The 23,052-nt window shown below is 37.2% G+C and overlaps 1 protein-coding gene across 6 annotated transcripts in view; it reads left to right on the top strand.

Moving 5' to 3' along the window:
- Positions 1–14,402, top strand: part of INSC (INSC spindle orientation adaptor protein) — a 148,675-nt gene extending 134,273 nt beyond the window's left edge. For all 6 annotated transcript variants that reach the window (XM_049819858.1, XM_049819856.1, XM_049819859.1 and 3 more), the window contains 4 exons: positions 7,982–8,048; positions 10,944–11,099; positions 11,769–11,845; positions 13,842–14,402. In XM_049819858.1, coding sequence (XP_049675815.1) covers positions 7,982–8,048; positions 10,944–11,099; positions 11,769–11,845; positions 13,842–13,970 — 429 coding nt within the window. In that variant the 3' untranslated portion in view covers positions 13,971–14,402. The remainder of the gene's footprint in view (positions 1–7,981; positions 8,049–10,943; positions 11,100–11,768; positions 11,846–13,841) is intronic.
- The last annotated feature ends 8,650 nt before the right edge of the window (positions 14,403–23,052 follow it).

The raw sequence follows: 23,052 nt of genomic DNA, 5'->3' as shown, positions 1-23,052 counted from the left end.
CATATCCAGTTCTGACGTTAGTATAGTGGTGACTAGATGTGTGGTTAGGATTACCCTCCCTCTCAGTGTTCTTTCTGGCTGTGAACTGTGGTTGGTAAACTATACACTAAAATTGTGTGATCCTTTCCAGTATTGACTAGATCACACTGAGAAAACATGTTTTCAACTAATATAGCTAGAAAGAGAGGTGATAAATTACATAATTAAGTTATTTAATAAACCTTAAGAAATTAAACAAGAAACAGGACTGTAACAGATGCAAAAATGGTAATTAGGCCAAAAGTCACATGACTGTATCTGAAGTTTAACCATGCCATTATATAATTGATATCCTAATTAGTTTTCTGTGTAAGACTGTAATCACTTCCCTAATGTCCTTTCTTTCTTTTTAACTGGTTATCGCTGTCTTTGCATATACATTTGACCAATATAAAAATACAAGTAATAGTATTGACTGGCATTATGTGGTCAATGCTAGGGGTTGTTACATTTCAGGGGTCCACTACTGACTCTCTCTCTTAAACACTAAATTTTTTGTGAGACAAAATGCCTGTTTAGTTACAATTCTGCCTTTCACATTTAGATTTGATGCAGGATAAGACAATGTGCTCCAACTTGCAAAGCAATAGGTTCAGTTGGAAGAGTAAAACCTCAGCTCAGTTGAAGAACTCTGCTATTCTTTGCTGGCTTAGTGTGGTGAGGTTTTTATTCCTGGGATTGATTCCTAATATTGCTGCTGCTGCTCTGATTTTGAAGAAGCAATTTAACTTCTCTGCATTTTTGTTTAATCATCTGTAAAGTTGGGCAGACATTGCACATACTCAGTGTAAAGTCTCTCTAGAGGAAACATGCTATGTCAGCACAATTCATTGCAGTTTTATTTTCTGCCCTTGCCTGCCAGGTTCACAGTACAATCAGGCTGGTGCTGGGCTCTTTACTGCAAAAACTATAAACAAGAGACTTTGCTGCAGGCTGTACCAGTCATAAAGCTGTAAGTCAGACATGGTTGTGTATGCATTTTGCTGCATTTGTTGTCTTTTTGTCTTCAGTCCTTCAGGAAATGAGATAGCAGATTTTGAACAGCCTCTGAATTTTGCCACTGATCTTTTTTTCCAAAACAGAATCACTGCCTAGGTGAAGGTTGTTATTTCAGTCTTGGTTCTGAGCTCATAAACTGTTTCTGCAGATTACAGTCTCTTGTTTCTTTTTCCTCCTCAAGTAGAAAACTGTTACCTTCTAGGAAGGCACCAGAAATTACTTCCTAACCACTCTGCTTGAGTTAGTGGCAGTTGGGCTAGTTCTCTGCACTTTTTGCCTCCTCTAAAATGGGACTAATTAACTTTCCTCCCACATACTCAAACCCTAATTCCAATTGGACTAGCTAGACAAGCAAATGTGTTTCCTACAACTGTGTGTTAGCTTAGGCCAAATTGTGCTCTGCTCTAGGGAGACCAGAGGTCTTACGTGTCTTCGGTTGATTGAGTCAGTTTCAAAATCTAAGAAGCTTTCTAATACCATGAAAGAAGTCTGAGGGGTGATTATTTTTTTTCCCCTGGATTTTCATCTGAAAGACAGAAAACTGTGGCCTCAGAAGGGAGGGAGGAGACACACTTTAGCTCCATCGCTGTGTTAGAGTCATGCGACCTGGTTTATGGGACATGCCCATTCACAATGTGACCCATGCAGGATGCGTTTCCTATGTGCTTCTTTAAAACAAAACATGTGAGAAACTGGTTATTCTGCCTATTCCTTAGCTAGATTAGTCAGCAATATGAAGTAAAGTAAATAAAAATGTAGTAAAGACATCTTTCATTCCAAAGGGTAAGATTCTTTAGTTTTAGTCTGTGTTTCTCTGCCTCAGCTTTCCAAGATTATAGTTCCCTGACACAGGCTCAGAGTAGACCTACACTTTGCAAGCAGCTCCTGTCTCTTAACTGCTATTATTATTTTATGGGGGATGTTTGCCTCTTTCAGTCAGGTGATAGAAAGACCTATTGATCTGCTTATCTAGCTATATTTATTTCTCTGTTTTCAGGAAGAAAACTGAATTCCCAACCATAAAAATGGCTATCAGAAGCCATGGGAATTAAATTTTCTATTTTAAGCAACAAAATGCCCCAGAGAAAATTTCTAGACATTTCTTAGCAAAGTTATTTCTCCCAATAAATAGTATCCTGAAAGGTTTTTCTACCTAGACTTCACGTAATGCCTGTTCTTGACCCCTGCTGTACGTACTCTTTTGCTGTGTCCCCGTGGACTGATCTTGAATCGTGAGGTTCAGATGTTTTCAATTCACATTCAGAAACAAAGACTCCATCTTGCTTCTGATTAGTTGTCAAATGCCCCTTTGTTTCTGAAGATGGGTATGTGGAACTTTGCAGACACTCTCTGATGTATCCTTATGTCATTTATTTGACCGAATTACAAAATATTCATAATATGTAGAAGAATTAATTTTACTTAGTGATGAATCAGCCTTAAGGCGATAATTAACTAAGAGAATTAGCAATTCTATATTGATCTACTTTTCCACTCAATTAAATAACTTGCTAATTCTCATTGTGAGCTTGTGGCTTTCTATTTATGTTGGGACTGTCAATAAAAGCTTACTGAACCGTGTGCCTTTATTATCAATAAAAGTATATTAGCATCACATCTTCCAGCTCTGTAGACACCTCCCCAAGTGAGGCAAGTGACCCTCAAATGTGGAAGATACTGCCCCTTTAACAGGCTAAACCGTGTGCTTTCATCTTCCACATCCTGTTGCATTTTTCTTCCCGAGTAGCTGGTTTCACAATAATGAGAAACACTTTTAGATCATCTTAAATCTCCTGTTAAGTGAAGGTTATCAAAGAAGCCTTCTGTTTCATATGCACTCTATAGGTTTATATCTCTTTGTTAACTAAAGCATTTGAGATTTACACTCCCAGTGTATGTATCTTAGTTTATAACAAGGCGTTTGCATCTAGTTTTCACTTTTGCAACAAACGTTCCGTACCTTTGTGCACTGGTTAATGAGCATTGTTCACCATTAGTTGCTTAGAAGGAAAAAGGTTATTATAGTGTTAGTGATTACATTTTTTTAGCAACAGAATTTCCAAGCTGACTGTTCTTCAAGAGGTTTTGAACAAAACTATTTTAAAGGTTCATAATTAACCATGGTTTCAAATTTAAATCACTCTTGACAACTGAAATTCCTATGGTTCAGTGCAAAGCAGACTCCAGAACTGAAAAGGAAAGTTCGTCATTCATAAATTCAGCATGTGTGAAAGGCTGGGTAAGTGGAAGGAAACTATGTGGTACTAAAACCACCTTTCAAATTATAAAAATGGATTTTGTTTACTACAGTAACCAAGAAGATCAACACTGCCAATTTTATATTAAGAGATGATATTGTCACTACAGTGAGGTATCTGTGTTTACTCTCTGTTTACTTATTTTGCCTAGAGAAACAGAGATTTTTAGTTAGGTTTTAGATTAATTTCCAGGGCAACTGCGAGACTAGCAACATGATGCTGTACTGACATTTGGAATGTATGAAATTTCTGTATTATTTTTAAGTTTATTTATTAAATAGGGAAATTTTCCATGGACCTAAAGGGGAGCCCCCTCCCCTGCAAATGCCCCTGCATACTTAGTTCACCAACAAATTATTTAAAGGTGAACTTTCATAGCTCTTGATTTTGGGTATGGTTTTTTAAGCTCTGAAAGTTAACTACTTAGCCTCAGTCTTGTGAAAAATCTTACTAGTCCCAGTGAAGCTATCTGCATGTTAACATCTTGATCCATTGGTGCCTCTTCAAAAGGTGCTAAAACATGAGCTGGCCTGAGAATTCTCTTCCTGGCATTTTGTGTTTTACTGTGTCTCACTGTGATGTGGTTTAGGTGCATAGTGCATAGCGCATATTAACAGGTAGGTGGTGAATGCAGGGTTAAACCCGAGGCCTGTTCCTCTGGTTGTTTAAAGTGGTGGAAATCATGTGACACTGACTTGAATAATTCAGCTTTCACCTGGTGGCAAACAAATGTATTAGTTCATTATTTGTTGATCAAGTCTATTTTTCTGTGGTTTTTGGGCTGCCAGTTCCCGCAGAGAAAGCTGCAGCTACCAGGTTTATCGGAGTCCTGCCATAGAGAAGCACCTGCAATTTTTGATGGATCTGGATAACAGATACCAGAGTGTAGACTAGCCTGGGTTAGTCTATTGGAAACCTCCGTTAGAATACAGATATTGGAGATGCGTGGATCAAGATCTAGCTCCAGAACAGATCTGCCTGGCAGACATACAAGTGCTGAGGCAGGGATTATGCTGAATGGGATGAGTTCTTGCAGCACATGGTTTTTAAGGGAGTCCACTATAATCCTGCATTAGGTTTGGCAATAGAAGAATGTGAGATCAGACGTTTCATTAAAAAATTCCACATATGATGAAGCAACTTCTTTTTTTCTCTGGAAAATCTCTGACAGTCTTTGGTTAATAGCACATCTGCAGATCCCACATATCAAGATATCACTAGGGTACTGTAATTTGTGGGTGGCTTCAGCACAGACTTTCTGCACGGTAGGATAGCACTTGCAGGTGATCAGAGCTCATGTGTCCTGTCTTCAGGATATTTTCTTTTTTATACTTTGAGCTGACTACAAGTTCATTGCATGGCTTAGGAATCCAGAAAAGTTGCAAGAATCATAAATTGCCTCAGGTGCCAGTCCTTTACAATCTTGGAGTGTAAGCTTTTACAAGAAATGTCTTGAACAATTAATGAAATTGGTAATAAATATTACAGTTGAACAGTAAGGATTCTGTATTAAATATTTTCAAGTCTTTAATTTCTTTCAAAATTATTTAAATTCTGAAAGAGGCTTTTGTATCTATTTTTTCCCGTCATTTTTATCTATTTTCCTGGTGGAAATGAGGCTTAGGCAGTCACTTTTATCTATATCTGTTTAGGTGCTCCATGTCTCACAATAACACCTGAACTGGTTTGCTGATTCAACAAGACTTCACAGTTGTTTTTGAGAGACTGCCTATGGCTTTATGAAATTTGGAGCCAGATAATGGGAAAAGAGAGGCTAAGATAAAGACTGAAGCAGGAGCCTATGTATCATTAAACAAAAAAATCTATAGTGGGAGAGGTGCCACTGGAAAAGTTTTCCAGAACTGGAAAAGTTCTGTTTATGGTTTTTGATCAACTCTAAATCCAAAAGAAAGGAGACTTCATTAATACCAGTGCTCAAAGAAATGTTGCTTTTCAAAGCAAATTGAGTCCACATTTAAGTTTGTGTTTTCCCCTAGAGAGGTAATCTTTAGTATTAAGCTTCCTTGAACTTTGGACTGTATTACAGAGGAAATTTTCATGTAAGCTGCTGTCATGGTTTAACCCCAGCCAGCAACTAAGCACCATGCAGCCGCTCACTCACTCCGCCCCCCCCCCCCCCCCCCCCAGCGGGATGGGGGAGAAAATCAGGAAAAGAAGTAAAACTCGTGGGTTGAGATAAGAACGGTTTAATAGAACAGAAAAGAAGAAACTAATAATGATAATGATAACACTAATAAAATGACAACAGCAGTAATAAAAAGATTGGAATGTACAAATGATGCGCAGGGCAATTGCTCACCACCCGCCGACCGACACCCAGTTAGTCCCCGAGACGCGATCCCCCGCCCCCACTCCCCCCAGTTCCTAAACTGGATGTGATGTCCCATGGTATGGAACACCCTGTTGGCCAGTTTGGGTCAGCTGCCCTGGCTGTGTCCTGTGCCAACTTCTTGTGCCCCTCCAGCTTTCTCGCTGGCTGGGGATGAGAAGCTGAAAAATCCTTGACTTTAGACTAAACACTACTGAGCAACAACTGCAAACATCAGTGTTATCAACGTTCTTGCATACTGAACTCAAAACACAGCACCATACCATCTACTAGGAAGAATATTAACTCTATCCCAGCTGAAACGAGGACAGATGCACGTATACTGAATTTTAAAATAGTCAAGTATAGGGGAAATACAGCATTTAAAGTCAACTCTTTATTCAGCTTGCCCATTATGTGTTTACATTATGCTATTTCATGTTACGTTCTGTACCTCATAGGAAAATGTGACTTTTGGGGGGAAAGAAAAATCTATCCATATGGAGTGAGCTAATCTATAGTTTAACTGCCTTTGAAGTCCTACAAAGATTTTAAAAGATAATATAGGTAGAACTTGATGGTTATTGATGATAAGGGTCTTTTATAAACCCCTCTGGAGAAGGTTACACATAAACCCATTAGGCTAGTTCATAAATACATTGCAAAATATAGGGGGCCACATAATCAACGCAAAGGAAGTATAGATATAACCTCAAATAATTTTTGGTGTCAAAAGATGCACACAAAATATTTTTATGTATGAAAATACTTATTAGACAAAATAACTTGAAGCAGTGGAATAATTGGCATGTATTCAAATTGTGGCTAATTGAATTCTTCATCTGTGGCTTAGTGAGCCACATGGGGTACAGACTCTGCATAGAGGAAGCAATTTTCATTAACAGGATATAATTTAGAATGAGAAAACATATACACTCAGCCTGAAACACAGTTAATAATTAATATGGAATAAATACATAGACATATACTGAGTTACCATATTTCTACCTGTCACTCTGTAGAGTTTCAGCAACTCATTTGCATCCTAAGTAAGTATATTTATTCAGAGAGATGACACTGTAACACTACCTTCGAAAGTGGAAGACCTTTATGTCACAGCATCAAAAATGAGTCATCCTTGTTATTAAAATGGCAAAGTGAGATCAGAATGGTGATCTGATCTCATGCCTACTTACATCTAAGAAGTTTGCTTGTTTGTGAACTGACACTGTACTGTTAAAAAGCTGATAACCAGTTCTTAAGCTGATCATTATTTTTGAGGCTGATCAGTTTTTCTCAACTAGAAGAGACAAAATTAAAGAAAGAATATTATTTCTATTTTGCATTCTAATGTTCTAAAACATTTATTATTTGGTCTCTCACATATGCTGTTAATATTGAGATGTGTTTGCATGCTGAAAGCAAGGATAAAGTAAAAAAGAGTATCTTGCAGGACGTATGAGACAAAGTAGATGATATCAATGAAGGGAATGGGTGATTGAAAGCCAAGAGCTCCACATGATCCAGTGTCTGTCAACGGCTTGCTGCATCACTTTAAGCAAGCTGAGTTACAGCTAATCTTGAAAACAGTGCAATTTGGGTAAGAAATTCCGTAAATCAGGATCTCAAAATGTGCTTCTGTTGGCACAAAACCTAGTGTTGGCCTTAACTCAGGAAAGGAATAAATGGATTTTAAAATCCAGCTCATTTTGAGACAGTGCTTTGACATGCACACAACTTATGGCTTCAATAAAACTGAAAAGTATTCCTTAAATACTCCCTTGAACCAAGGCTCAAAACTCCAAACCTGTTGCAAGGATTTCTCAAGATTTCAGCTGAACCCCGAAGCAGAGAGGTGGCAATAACTTGGCGCTACTGAATGTATGCTGTGTGCTGGTTCTTAGCCTTCACTGGGAGCTCTGCCTGAGCTGGAATGTGACCACACGATTGGTTCCTGAGGGCGGGCAGCTCCTGGCTGAATTCTTTGTAGGACTCCAAGGTTCTTTCGGTTGGTTGGTTTTTATAAATTTTTATCTTCCCCTTTCTACCAATTTGACCACTAAACAAATCTGCTGCATAGATCTCTATACAACAGACTTTTATGCATGAGTATAGGAATGTGAGAAAGAGATGTTTTACTTTTCATGTTGTCTGGATTTCAGTTAGCAGTCGTATGTAAGGTAAAGACCCCTGAGAAATCACTAAGGTGGGAATAGACTGTTCAACTACAAGAATGCTTTTTAATTGTATTGGGTTTGCCATATTTCTGCCATACTAATCTTATAAACCAAAGTGCTATTTAATATTACTGAATTGTAGGGCTATACTTCATATTCTCTTATCTTTTTAATAACAGGTGGTAACAATATTGGCAAACATGTCTGTCTTGGACCAGTGTGCTTCAGAAATCATTCAAGGAAATGGTATGTATTTTAGCTGAATTATATTCTGGATTTGTTTGTGGAGAATGTGGGTAGATGCGAAAGTAGTGGTTACAAGGTAACGGAGAAAGGCTTCACTAATAATACTCCATTTTGCATCCTGCCTCTGCTTAATCTTGCACATTGCTGCAGGGTGCAAAATGAGTCCTTGGGATGGTTCTATGTAACTGAAGTTGCCACTGTTTTAGAAAACTTTTCATGTATGACCCTATTGCTCATGTTCTCAGCAATTGATAGATACAAAGCAAGGTAGAACAAAGTGTTTCAAAAACCTTTATTCTGGTAATTGCATTGTCTAAGGTGGCAATTCTTACATGTTGAAAGACATCATCTGATACTGAGCCATGCATACCTGCTTTTTGTGTCACTTTTTTCACAAGTATTCAGAAGTATTATAAATTTTGAAGCATTATGTTTTTATTACCATACAGCAGTTGCCAGTTTTTTCCCACACTTCTTTATATATCATGTTATGAGAAATTAATTATGTTGAAAAAACCCTAGGTGTTACAGGCCCACCAGAAGTCTGAGAAGTTAGGTTCATAATTCTGTGGATTAGGATACAGGAGGACGTAACTGCCCTGTTAATACACCTACCAGCAAATTCATGGCCAACCAATATAGTAAGACAGCTTTTTTTTTTTTTTTTTTTTTTTTTTTTTTGGTGGGAGTTATTAAATTACAGCGAAGCTTCACATATATTGCTTTTTCTGTCCTAGGAATATCCCTTCCACACTTTTTAAATTAAGGTTTGGGTAATAATGGTTTGAGTTTGGATCTGTCTGAATCTCAGACATGGCTGATTGTAGGTGAGAGAAGGGGTTTCAGAAAGCATCTACATAGAACTAGGTCTGGAAATAGAATTGGCCAATTCCTGTAATACTGGATTTAGATGTTTCTTGCACTTCAGTGGAACATTTGAGCTCTGTGCACACAAATATGACTTGCAAGGATCAGGCACAACTAATTTGCTTGATGTGATCCATCTGTGTGCAGAGGTAGCATGCATTTGATGTCCTTGCTAAGGTGGATAGGTGTTGCAGTTTGAGACCAAATGATAATGTGGAGGTTGAAAGGATCTGGATACCGAAGCAATTTAATCACAGATATATGCAGTTTTACAAATTACCTGACTTCCCTGTCCCATGCAGAAGACAGTGCAGTGAGGGGGGGGGGCAAGGCAGGTTAGCATGGTTGTTTCTTCTATGACCTCCTTGTAGCCTGGGACAGATGGGGCAGTCACAGAGAGAGGTCAGTCAGGCCCACATGGTGGTTCCTGCCATGTGCCTGGTCCAAGCTCCCTGTGTTCCTGGAGGTTGGAGAGGTGGTCCTGGAGCTCTTGGTGCAGGCACATGGGGCTCCCCTACCCAGAGTCTTTTCCAGAAACTCTTGGCAAGACCCTGACATTTCCCAGGAGATTTCCCATTTCCTAGGTGTCTGAACTTACAGGATTGGGTAGCAAATACCCTGTTGGTGATTTGTCTGTTTGACTTGTGCTGTTTTCTGATTCACTGTTGTTACCACTCACAATCCAGATATGCCCTGGAAGTTTTTGCACTCCTTTATGATTAACAGATAGGTTATGTAGTTTGGCTATCTATTTCCTGGAGCACAACAAAACCGGTTTGTTGTTTGGGACAGGTGTATGGTCATATTTCTTCTATTTCTACTACAGCAGAAACTTGATTGGAGTTCATGAAATTACACTAACAGCTAAGCCAGCTAAGCCTAACTCATGCTAGATACTGCAGTAGGTGGAGATGTATACGTGGATTGTCACGCACAATGTGATGAAGTAAAGTTGGTGAATGCACTTCATAATGGAAGTTCACAAAGAACCATATGCCCCCAGGCTTTTGAGAAGGGTTGACACTCGTCTTGTGTGTAAAGGCTTTTTGTGTCTGCCTAATGTTGTAATAATCAGATGCTGGTCAGAAGCCAGATTCACAAACTGAGAAGGGTCTTTGAATCCTGGGGAAGTTAGATATGTTGTCTTCTCAACTTTGACTTTTTTGTATGTTGATTGATTATTATCTAGCTGCATGATTCTGATGCTAATTCTCTTAATTATTTATGCAAATGTTCTAACAGTTAAAATCCTCTGATGCTACCTGAAGTAATCTGAATGCCTAATAGCGTATGAAGTCTAATAGCACATAATTGTCCTTACATTTAAAATAATCTAGAAAATATAAATCAGTACAGTCTCATCTGTTTTTGTGCTGCTACAATAAGAATATCAACTCCTACCAGCAACAATAAGTTAATGAAACCATTTCAACATGGATGACATTGTCTCTTCTGAAGTGAAGTTAGTCGCACAGTAAAGTTCAAGAGGCAGGATTTCATCATTTCCCTCATTAAAGGATTCCCCATTCTAAAATACCCTTAAACAGTTTGAGATGAGAACTTTTAAAGGCTTGCTTAAAAATACACAAACTGAAAACAAGTTTTACTTTCCTTTAACTCAAAGCAAAATTTCATGTAGAGACCTGAAATATGTCACTACAGATTTTTAGGCTAGTGATTTACCTTCAGGTTAGTTTAGAAGCAAATAAAGAATTGGATTTAGTTTGACTGAAATAAATTTGTGAAATCTAAAATACTAACTTGTAGAGGAGTCAAGAAGTTAAAGAAGGGAAGAGTTAGTGCATTTCCTAGTTCCAGAAGTTCTGTAGCTTCCTCGCGAAGACAAACTTATGCAGAGATCAGATGTGCCTGAATGCCGATGGCCAAATTGCAGTCTACATTTATGCATTCTTCATGCCCTATTTGGGCAGCTATTGGTCTGTATTTACCAAGCTTGCTTTTTCCCTTTACTTTTTTGGACTCAGTGTTTTGCTGGAGAGGATGACAATGGCTCTTACATCCTTCCAGGTGTTCAACTTTTAATGGAAATGCTCTTTGAAAGATCATCTTCAGGAAACTCAGCAGAAGTTGCTGCTTGTGAGCGAGTCCAACAGAAATCTGCAGTTACGCTGGCACGACTCAGCCGAGATCCTGAAGTGGCAGATGCAGCCGTAAAACTCAGCTGTAAGGATGTATCACTAGCTTAATGGCAGACTGAAAAAGAGGGAGGAACTGCCAGTCATGGAGAAGTTCTTTTTAATTTTTAGCCTCACTTGGTACACTTTATGAAATAGGTTCCCTATATAGTCTGTCCAGAGTGAGTGACTGAGGAGGTTGTACTAAATGAACCTCTGGCTCATTTCCCAGAGGAACCTGAGGTGCAGCGTCCACTCAACACATAGCTGTGGCAGACTCTGCCAACTGACAGTGCTGCCTCCTCCATTCCTTTATGTAAACTCTTGTGCAGGATCTGTCTGGACAGAAAACTTGGACCCCTGCAGATTCAGCTGTGATGAATCTAACAGGAAGCAACATGTTCTTTTGGCAGGATTTTTTTAAGGGCATGTGGGAGGATTGATAGGGAAGAAATGGAGGTCACAATTTCCACTCTGAAACAGCAATAGTGGGTGAAAACAATGCATTTGTTTGTTTATGCTTTACAACTATTGAATGTGACTGCTCTGAACTGCATAGCTTCATGGACAGTCCCTTAAGTATTTGCATATCATCTTTGCATGAGAGTTCATATCTACTAAGGAAAATAAATATAAAACATTTAAAAAAAGACCCCATCTCAAAATAAGGAATTTGTTTTTCTAAATTATTTCTCCTGATACTCTTTTGTGCACTCAGGTATTCCTCGCCTAATTAAACTTTGCAGATCACCAACTGAAAGAAATAACAGTGATTCTGTTTTAGTGGCATGTCTGGTAGGTACATTTTAATCTTTCTTTCATGCTTATCCTGAAAAATGCAGAAAAAAGAGCCCTTTAGATTTCAAAATGCATTAACTATTGCAGGAATGTTTTAAATTCATGCCAGGGTCTCCTGCTTTTCCCCTTAAGCATAATCCTGTACAGTGTCAATTATTTATCCTCTGACTGAAGATGTAAGCATATAAGGAAAAATGGCTTCATCTTAACATTATTGAGCACTCAAAAATTTCTCTGGAACACTTCAGAATGTAAGGTTTCAGTAATTCTTAAATTTCATTCTCTGATGATGCTATGTTTGCTGAAATGAGCCTTGAATCACAGGGGAAGCAGCCCTTTATCTGCACACACACAAATATATGGAAATATTTATGTAAAGTGGTCAAAGAGAGAAAAGGAGATTTCTTGCTTTCACTACAATCCATTTTTTGATATTTGGGTCTCCAAGACAATACAGTGTCCAGCCACAGAGTGGCCAAGAGAAGGTTAACACTTTCTCTGCTTAGGAGAAAAATCCCAGCTGCTGGCCCTGCACTGCATGGACTGTGAGCCCCAGTCAGCTGTTGGAGTTGAGTAATTTCACCTAGCATTCTGTGAGATGAAAGTGCTGGGGACATGGGTGATCTAGGGTTAGGACACAGGTTTTGATGAATGAAGACTGAAGTAAATTGTTTGACAGTGCTTTTTAATATTAATGTTATTTTAAATGTAAAAGTAAAACTTGGTTATTGCAGCTTTGATTAACAGCTAGTTCTATACCAGCATGTGAGAAGTTTTGTTCGTTTAAGCAGGACTCATTCAGGATGAAGAGAGTATGAATGTGAGCATAAGAAATGCTGTGGTTGTTCTTCACATATGCCTAGAAGGCTTGTTAATCTTGTACAGCTAGAGCAGAGGCCACAGAGTGATGGCATCAACCAGACTGTGATCTTTCTGTCTCACTGAAGTTGTTGCTGCACACTCCTTGAATTCATGCCTATCGCTTGAGATGTATGTTACCTGCCTGTCTGTCTTAGCAATTCTGCTTCTCCTGATATTTTAGTAAATGTCTGATGACACTTTCTGATAAACATGCGGCAAAAATATTGTCCTTGAGACATAAGCTGCTTCAGGCTCTGATGGGTATAATCACTAAAGTCTGAGGGCTTGTACTGTTTGGTATTTTTAGCTTGGTTGATTACTTTTTGTATATTTTGAAGCAGGCGATTAACTCTTGTGTTAGTGCTGCATTGAAAAACAGCACAGAGATAACCTGATCACAACTATCCGACCTTACTAACAGAAGACAATTTTTGTTCTTGAGGAAAGCCAGCCTGCTTTCCAGTTGCATCTGTTGTGTCAGGTTGCTAGAAGTTATGTAACTGTTGCATATTTTTCTCCAGCGAGAAAAACAGATAACTTCTTAGAAAGGAAGAATTCGTGAAGATAATAGTAACATCAATGCAATTTGTATTGTGCAGCCTTGTAATTGGAACAACTGGCAGTTCTATTTGTTCCCAAATGGTTTGAAATGTACAGTTTCTTTCTACTACACTAGTATCTAGAAGACTTCTGTTATGGGCATTGCAATAAAACTTCAGTAGCACACGTTTTCCAAATCAGATGGCTTATAGATCTCATAAATAAGACAAAAGCTGAGAGGAGAGTTGAGATACAAAGAGGCAGTGTGAGATGTGCAGCAGATCAGAGATAGGTTTACCATCAAAGTGCTCTGAGTCTCACTTCTGTGTTCTTTAACACCACACTGTCCCTGCTGCTCAGGTCTAAAAGTAATGTGCCCCAAAAGAACTGTCATTTCATAGCTGCATTTCAGGGGAGATTCATCTGACAGATGAAGACAGTAATGAGACATTAGCCAGGTAGAAGAGTCCATAGACCTGCACAGTTCAGTTTTGAGTCTTGGCTATTATTTAGAGATAGTTATAATGGATTCTGCAACGAAGACTTTGTCAAACCTTAACAGTATTACAATTGTGTTGTTTTGTTTTTCTAGGCAGCCCTACGGAGACTAGCAGTTATGAGTCCTGAAGGACTCGAAGATTCAGATTTTCAGCAGCTAGTAAAGCCCAGACTTGTGGATTCCTTTCTGCTATGCACAAATATGGAAGAGAGCTTTGTATAAATGTGAGCCAAAAACCTTTGAAAAATAAAAAGTGATAGGTATACGATAAGATAATACATATACAATTTTATTTAGTTTTAGTCCTATTGTTATTTATGATTTATTTATTTTAAAACCATGAACATGTGGTTTGTAGGAGCAAAGAAACAGAATGAGCAAACTTGTTTCAGTGGTTTGCAAAGGTCATTTTTTATTTTCTTTTCCTGCCAAGACACATCAACCGACCTTATCCCTGCAATCTAACAAAACGTTGCCTTGTTTAATATAGTTGAATCAAGGTAACAAAGCCAAGAATTTGGTGCTCTGATGTTAAATGCTTCTAATAATGTTTTATTGCTGATATTTTTCTACAGTTAGAACATTTTGCAGTTTTTTTATGAAATGCTTTAGTCTCATGCATTTGCTCCATTAGAAGTAAAATAATCCTTAAAGCTAAAAGTATATACTTTGAAATGTAAGGGATGTTACAGTCTGAGTCCAGTTCTTAAATGTTACTATTTTTTAATAGATTAGCTGAGAAATTTTTTTCAGAAAATTTTCAAATACTGACTTGGAATGATGTTAGAGGACATTCTTACGCTGTGGAAGTGAGCATGTCCAGACATGTTTTTAATATTCAAGCTACTACTTTTGTGAAAAGTTGCCCATGCATGCACTAAATAATCAGAACATATGAATTAATTGTAACTTGAATTTCCATTTTTCCATTTTTCTAACTAGTCCTGTATTTCTCAAACTGTGAAATGGGATGTTCAGGAACTCTTGGAGTTGACAAAGGAGATTTTACCACTGGATAACAACATAAAGAATAGAGTTGATTTAAAAATATTTTTTTTCATGAACATTCCTCTTAAAATTTACCACTTTCTTTTCATTAAGAAACTATATAAATTTAAAATTACTCAACCAGCAATATCTTGAGAGTGTTTTTCCCCCCAACTTCTCACAAAGTACTCTGTAGATTATGAAAGTGCATGTATTTTTTCCTTGATGGCTTGCATCTATCGCTCTGGATCATTTTATAATCAGCAACTTTAGGGTACTAGGAAATCTGCCAAAAAAGTAAACACATTTCTTCTTTACTGTACTTACTTTGTAGATATGCTAAGAAGCTTCATTCATTAATGTTTATTTAGTATTATGTGGTGTTTAGATGAAAGGCACCAGGAAATTGCTAAGCTGTGATTGTCTTCCACATTTTCTGTGTCTGAGGAAACTGTCCTGCTTCAAGCAGTGATACATAGTGGCTACTTTCTTCTCCCTTTGAGTATATGGGTTAAGAAGTCTCTGTCTTAACATGAGTATATGGGTTAAGAAATATCTGTCTTAACATTTCTTCCTTGTGATCTCTTCATTTAACTATGAGCTCTATCTTGACTGAAGTTTTAAAACAGAAAACATACAATGACCTCTGTCATAAGCAACTACTCAAAGATAAGCATTGAATCAGATGTTTCACAGATGTAATTTTCTAGTTAGAGCAGAGATGAATTCTGCTTTGTTTGCTAACTTTGAGACAGCTCCTTAAACCTCCGAGATTGTTAAGAGGTATGGTACTGTACAGCTTTAAAAATGTTATACAGGTGATGGACTTTAACACTTTCCTCACTAAGCAGAAATACATGTATGAATGAACCATGGACGCTTTAAATAGTAACATCAACATTCTTGGTATAAACAATGAACTCCTAAATCTCATAAAAAACAAACTCAGTAAGATCCTGTTGCTATCAAGCTGATAGCGTGATAATCCCTAATAGTACACATATCAAATTCTGTTGTGAATGTGCTGTACCAAACCTCATTCTGTCAGCTGCAACTAACACCAGAGATAGGAGTTTTTAGATAGGGTAGGGTTTATCTCATAATAGGTAAACTTAAAATCTCATTTTAAAAAAACGTCCATACATGTAAAGTGAACTGAAGTAGCCATTAAGAAAATTCCATTATGACCCATAATGCTTTCAAACCATTTCTAACAGGTCAATCAAATATTCAGTGAGCAGGCCAGTAGCAATGAATGAGTCTAATTTTCTCTTAGATACAATAATGTGAATCCACATCAATTGATTTTACTACAGATACTCTCAATCTGTAAATGTGTGGCCATAACTCTAGGCCCATATTGTCCATTTACATTTGTTAATATTATGAATGTGGCTGTTTGCATTACAGAAACAAAATACATTTAGGTGGATCTCATATTTGCAGTAGAAAAATATATCTTGAAAGAGCCAGTTCAGACCTGTTATCACCTAAGTGTCATTGAAACCATTTTTGCTAGGTCTGAATCTCTCAAAGTTGTGCACTTTATTTTTGTATATGCTAAAGTTTATGAGAAAATAAACATAACTCTTCCTTTCCTCTTAATTAACTTGGAAATAAAAAGTCATTAAAAATACTGAAATATTATTTTCTCGTTACTTCTGAATGAATTCTGGATTACAAATGTTTGCTTTGGAAGTGACTTCTCAGTTTTTAAACCAAAAAAAGAGGAACAGTTTAAGCCAGAATAAACATGTTTGATTTCAATGTAGTATGAAACAAAATATTTTGTGTCAAAAGATTTTCATTAAAACATGCATTTTGGTGGATCAATCTTTGGACTCCCTGTATATATACATACAGAGTTAGTAGAGTGAGGTAGACAGTATGTGTAATACATTTACATGTCAATTCATATATGTGGACTCATTGACCTGTAGAGACTGCATGTAGGTTAGATATTAGCTTAATCATTCTGGAAACGGAATCTTATGCTTATCAGAAATATTGTAGTTTCATTTATATTTTTCGAAACATTTTAGATTTTGTATGAGATTAGAAATGTTAGACAAACGTGCAGTGAACTGCAGGATTCTTTGTAACTTTGATTTACATTCCAGTGACTTTGGACAATGTTTTCAAATTTCACCTTTAGTTTGAACTATTTACAGATATTTGGGGCCCAGATGTTTCATTCATAGAATAATTTTTTTTTCCCCAGTTCATTGTGTGTTTGGTACATGAATCACTTATGTGGAATGTAACTTGCCTGACCTGTTCTATTTAAAATAATACTTGTATCTATAAGGGATAAGATAATGTCTTGGTAGATGGATGTCTCACCTATTTTTTAGGCTTCCCTGTTAGTATCCAAACGATGGGACTTGGTCTGTAGGGTGTCATGTTGCCTTAGCACAAGACATTCTGGTATCTCATATGGCTTGTTCCCAATATGTATGTTGACCATCTCCTTTTAAATAACAGCAATGAACAGTCAAAATAACATTGGCTTTTGTATTTTGAGAAATCTGCTTTGATTTTCAGTGTAAATTTATATTAGATTTAATGTATTTAAAGTAACACTCTAGACACTAAATTATTCACTAGTGTTCTCATTTTTAAGGGAATGGAGGGAAGATGGCATTGAGCATTGAAAGATAGGTCTAGAGTGAATTTGTACATTTGAGTTGGAAGTGCTTAACTGGTGGGGAGGTGGGTGAATAGTTTCAGCCCGTGACAGGCTAAAGAACCAGGAACAAGGAAAACATAGGGTCATCTATTTTAGATACTTACAAGCTTTGCAGAAATCCTTATCTCTACTTTCTAGTTTGCTCTTGGGTCTGAGTTTCTCTTTCTCTAGCTGTGACAAATTTCTTCCTCTTGGGAGTGTTATTTATATAATTGCTAGTTATCTGAATAGAAGAGAGTTAAATTCCAAGGTCTGGTCCTGCTAATTATTAAATTGATAAGGTTTTAGCTGAGAAATTAAGTAACAAAAATAGCTTGTTAGAGAAATGTACTCTAGGTCACCTAGAACAAAAAGAAATGTTTATTGTTCCCACAACAGGGGGAAGAACCAGCATATTCTCCAGAAAATTTGAGAAAACATATGTATAATAGTCTGCTTCCAGGTATTGGTACTTTTACAAGCAGACTTGCAAAGAGTTTATGAATTGGTCAGTCCCCTGACAAATAATCACTGAATCAAAGCAATAAAAGAAAACCATTAGACCTGCAGAGGAAACACTGCAAGATCAAAGATTTTTCTCTTTTCAACAGCCAAGCAGTGACTTTTTGTTTTAATAATTCAAGTGTGCCTAGAACCCAATGGAATCTATGGGAAACCAGCACAAAAAAAAGTGTATTGGGTAATACTGCTAATTTGCTTTAGTGGGAAATTAAAAGGGATCAAAAGAGTTAAATGGCATGAAGAAGGAGGTGTGCCTAACACAGTATCTTTTCTATCACTGTTGTGATCACCTGTGTCACAAATGTCTAACTGAAAGGTACACTGCTTGTACCCTTTTCTTCAAACTTTCTGGATATTACCACTGCCTTTTAACTAGCTTTTGTCCAAGTCCTCCACAACCTTTAGAATGTGACCTAACAATGCACACATATCTTCAAAGGAACTTACTGATTTTGGTGTATATAAAATTTTAGTCTGATTTTTCTTTTTTATACCACATAATGTAAAAATCTTCTTTTTGAGTAGTTCTGGAAGGATATACCTAACAAGATGTGTCCATTAAGTATGCTCATCAGGTAAGGCAAAGTTTATGGTAAGTCGAGAAGATATATTGAAAAAGATCCAGAAACAGCCATGTTTCACTTGCATCAAAAGAATAATTATGGAATGGGCCCAAATCATCTAGGGAAGACTTCTTTGAAGCTATGGTAAGTCAGTGTGCCTGCACTGCAGTAAAGAAGAGCCAGAGCTAACCCCCAGGTTTCAAGATTCTTCCTAGAATTAGAACTGTAGAGATCTAACACATAAAATAAATAAAATCTCACAATATGAAGCTAAGGGTAAATGAATTGTAAAATTTTGTGATAAACATGAATTTTTAAGGAGTATGCTTTGTACATTAAGTAACGTGCTTGTTTACACATGCTTGCTCCCACTTCCAAAGCAAGATACAATGCCTTTTGTCACAGATCTTTACTTTTGTACTGCTTAGTTATTAAAAAGGCCACACTTTTTTCAGAGCAGCAATTATTACAAATTAGTGATTTCAAAAGTTTAGCCCATATTTAGGGATGGATAAACAGGGAAGTGACTAAATACCTTGAAGCACAGCCAATCATTTACATGAGTGTTTCATCCTTAAAAGGACACAAACTTTGTGGAGTGAGATAGACTAGTTATTGGTTTAGAATATCTGGACAAGAAATCTATCATGTGCTTTATTCTAGGGGGGAATTCTCATCTGCTTTGAAGTTCAATTCTGTAAGTATAGCCCAGACCAGTAATTTAGGTACTTTCTGTAGACCACAGAAAGAAGTGGGCAATTCTTTCTCTTTGAGGATGACTGCTTAAGGCAGAAAGTATGCATAATGCCATGGAACTGCCTTTTTTTCCCCATGGCTATGGAAAAAAAGTGCTGATGATTTGTTTGGAGGAGATGTCTAAACACCTGGACATCTAACTATTAGTTCAGATCATGTGAGATGAATTCCAGACTCAGTCTGGAGACAAAAGGAAGGCACTTTTTCAGCTGGGGTTTCATGGGTTGTTTATGTATCAAATACAATTCCACCAGAAGAGAAATTTTTGCAGCATCAGATTCTCCCTTTGAAATTACTAACTGAGACATTATTTTCTTGTTTGGTATGCACTAGATGATGACTCCTGTTTGCCAGTGTTGTAAAACAAGGAATAGCTAGACCAACTCATCAAGCTTAGAATATTATACCAGATAATACACTTATTATTAGAGAAAAATGTCTTGCATTTAAAGAAAAGGAGAAAGAAAACAGTTCACAGGACACTAACACAGAATGGTCTCCAGAGTGAGCTATCCTGGACAATACATGAAATGCCATTGGGCTAATAAATAGCATTGCACATGTCAGGAAAGCTACTGCTCACCAGAAAACAAACAAACAAGCAACCCCCCCCTCAAACCCAGCATCCCTTCTTTGCCAAAAAATAATAAGCTGACCTCTAAGGGGAAGAAATTCCTCTTACATTTCTGACTTTGTTTTAGAATGGTCTTGTAATGTTATTATCTTGTCTTTACCTGTCAAGTTGTCTTCTTTGGCTTCACTTGTATTAAAGATCTCATGATAATTGCTGTTACATTAATTTTTTTTTTTTCCTTGAACTCAAAATCTTTAGCTCTAAATGTGGTATTAGATAAATAAGAGGTGAAAAAATGAAAAATGAATGCTGAACAGATACAAAGCCGAAACCTGAAAAACTTGAAGAGATTTCTCCCTAGAAATGCATTCCTGCATAAAAACATTAAAACAAGTGTTTGATTAAACACCTACTTAATAAAGTAGATAACTGAAAAATTGTGCGAGGATGTTGCTCTTTGAAGTAATAAAAAACTGTGTTATGGTTATAGACAAATCCAGTATTTCCAGCTCTTAAAGACTCAAGAGAACTTCAGAAATGGTGTGTCTTGGAGCTTTTCACTGAGCTGTTATGAGGTTCGGCTTTTATAAACTAACACCATGAGATAAATATAGGTGCATTTTAAAACCAATATCTGTTAATGTGCCATTTCACAGACACCATCACTTTACAGTAGGCCAGAGATACGGAAGCTCTTGGATACACTTTTGCTGGACTGCAATAAATTTCTTTACCCCTTTTTTCCCACATGGTTAGAGGACAGAATAGAGGCAACAGCATTTCAATAGCTATAGAGGACTTTGTCAACATTTGTATTCTGAATTTTTGCACTTGGCTAGACAGCTACCAATCTTGGACCACAGGATAACAGTAAGAAAGGACCCTTTACTACAAGGCAGTCTAGGACTGAGCTGCATTATGGGTAACACACTGATTAATGAGGACTATTTCTAGGTGGTTCAGGCCATCCTATTGGAAGCCATGCTGGCATGTTGTGAGCATAAAGGGAAGTTGCCTACTATCAAGGCTATTGCTAAATCCTTGCATGGAAGTCTCTGCTGCTGTGCTTATTGTGGCTTAAGCACTGAGCTAGCAAACCTTAGTAACCCTTTACACTGCAGATGATGATATATGTGTGGTAGTTCACAACTGTGTTCCCTTCTAATTTTCTCTATGCCTTTCCACCTGATGTCAACTGATTAATGCTTGCCTTTAGAGTGAATCACAGCTGAAGGATTTGCATGGCCCTGATAGCATATTTCCATACATTCTGTATGGTATATCTAAATATTTTGATGGTTTTAATATTTTGTACCAGCCGTGGAAATTGGTTTGCTGCTAGGTGACTGTAAAAGTGAGATTTGGTAAATAATTATTAGAAATCTTATCCTAACACTATGACTGAAACAATAGACAAAAGTATAGCCAAGGAATTAAGTAGTAGAGGTAGTTACTCATAAGGTTTGCAGTTCTTTGCTCTTATGACTAGATGTTCCTGTACGCTAGATGAGAACAATGTTGAAACTGACCACATGTGATTGAAACTGCGTTAAGCTTCAAGATCAAAGAACAGGGACTAGAATAAAGACTTCAAGGACAGCCAACAAGAACTTCAAATGGGTCAGTGGTCGCAAAAGCAGCCCTTTGACTCAAAGGGATCCTTCATTGTGCATGATCGGATGTAGGCAGTACTAAGATAATCAGTTGCAATTATTTTTATGTGTATGTATACTAATCTGATTAATATGCAATTAGTTATTCTATATAACCTGTTAGTGCTAAAGCTGTGGTATGCACGCTAGGTGGAACTATCCCCTGTGCATCCAGCGCTGCAAGAAAGAATGCCCGCTTTCTAAAACTCCAGAATGAGTCTTAGAGAGTTTCTTCGACCGGCTTTTCGGTATCAGCCCAATATGAGGGAAAGCAACTGAAAGAGCAAACCCAACATCTGTGAACTCCAAAACAGTGACATGTTTTACAATGTGTTTGCTGGTGCTGTCTCATTGCTCTGTTACATCTGCATCAAGGCAATCTCTTGGTCTAGCACCTTGGCTAAAAGATTGTCTGTTTTCTCATTTGCACAGTTATCACCATCTGACAAATATTTCTCCTCAAAGACTCAGATCTTATTTATTTTTCCCTTTTGAAAGCATTTTATGTAGAATAGTTATCAAAACACTGGGCAGCGCACTCGGATGGAATTTCTGGATTCTGCTGCAAAGATCAGATGAATGTGCATGAATTGTTTCTACTCTTATTTTTTGGCTCTCTTTCCTACTTAAGACTAAAAATTGCAGGGATGGAATGCTCCTTTCCATCTTTTTGTATGATACTAAGTTCTCTGAGATCTCTCATTTCATTTGAGGCCACTTAAATATGATACATTAAAAACTAAGTATTAATACAAAGACCAGCTCCTTTGGCAGTACCATGTTCTTTGTGTTCATGACCCTATGATATTCCTTGTGTGGAAATGTCTTTGTAGCTTGTTTTGCGGTTAATAATCTGACATGGCTTTAACTGAGATGGTTGCCTTTTGTGTCCAAGCACATTTTCAGCTGCAGCATTTGTTCAAAAAGAACAGCTGAATTAAAACATTTTTTCCATTGATACATCTATTGTTTCCAAGCTCAACTGAGTGCCCCTTTCATGTGGAAATACTTTTGTTGCTTCTCATGCTCAGTTAAGTTTTGCCTTCTTCATTTATCCATTGATCACCTTCATAACTTGTTCACTTTTCTCATTACGTGCATCAATAAGAAAATGTCCCAGATCTGAGATATTTTTCTGATGACACAGTTTTGATTTTTATTCATGCTAAAGGATGTATTTAAGGACTTATTTGTTACTAATCATGTAAAAGATCTTTCTTTGCATGCTGAAATCCACCTGTCAATTTCAGGTCCAGCTTCCACAAAAGTCCTGCTAAAGCCTTCAGAGGAAAGCTCATGTGCTGGTACTGCAGTTGTAGCCTCATAAATTAGAGATTTAGGATTTTCTCTGTAGTGTTCGTTACGTCTCTAATGTCTTTCTAAATGGATCAGTTCTCTTTTACTTCATCACACTGCTACCTAGAGCAGATAAATTCATCTGGTTTTAGCTGAACAGAGTCAAAACTACACTGAACTCTTTTTTTCCTCTTTGTTAGTTTAGAACCTCAGCTCACCTGTTTGTTCTTGCAGTTGTCAATGATTAATTGTGAATGATCTGTGAAGCATTAAATGGACTGTATAC

The sequence above is a fragment of the Accipiter gentilis genome, chromosome 17, assembly GCF_929443795.1.
Source record: "Accipiter gentilis chromosome 17, bAccGen1.1, whole genome shotgun sequence".
NCBI classification, from domain to species: domain Eukaryota; kingdom Metazoa; phylum Chordata; class Aves; order Accipitriformes; family Accipitridae; genus Astur; species Astur gentilis.
This window is presented reverse-complemented; position numbering and strand designations above follow the sequence as displayed.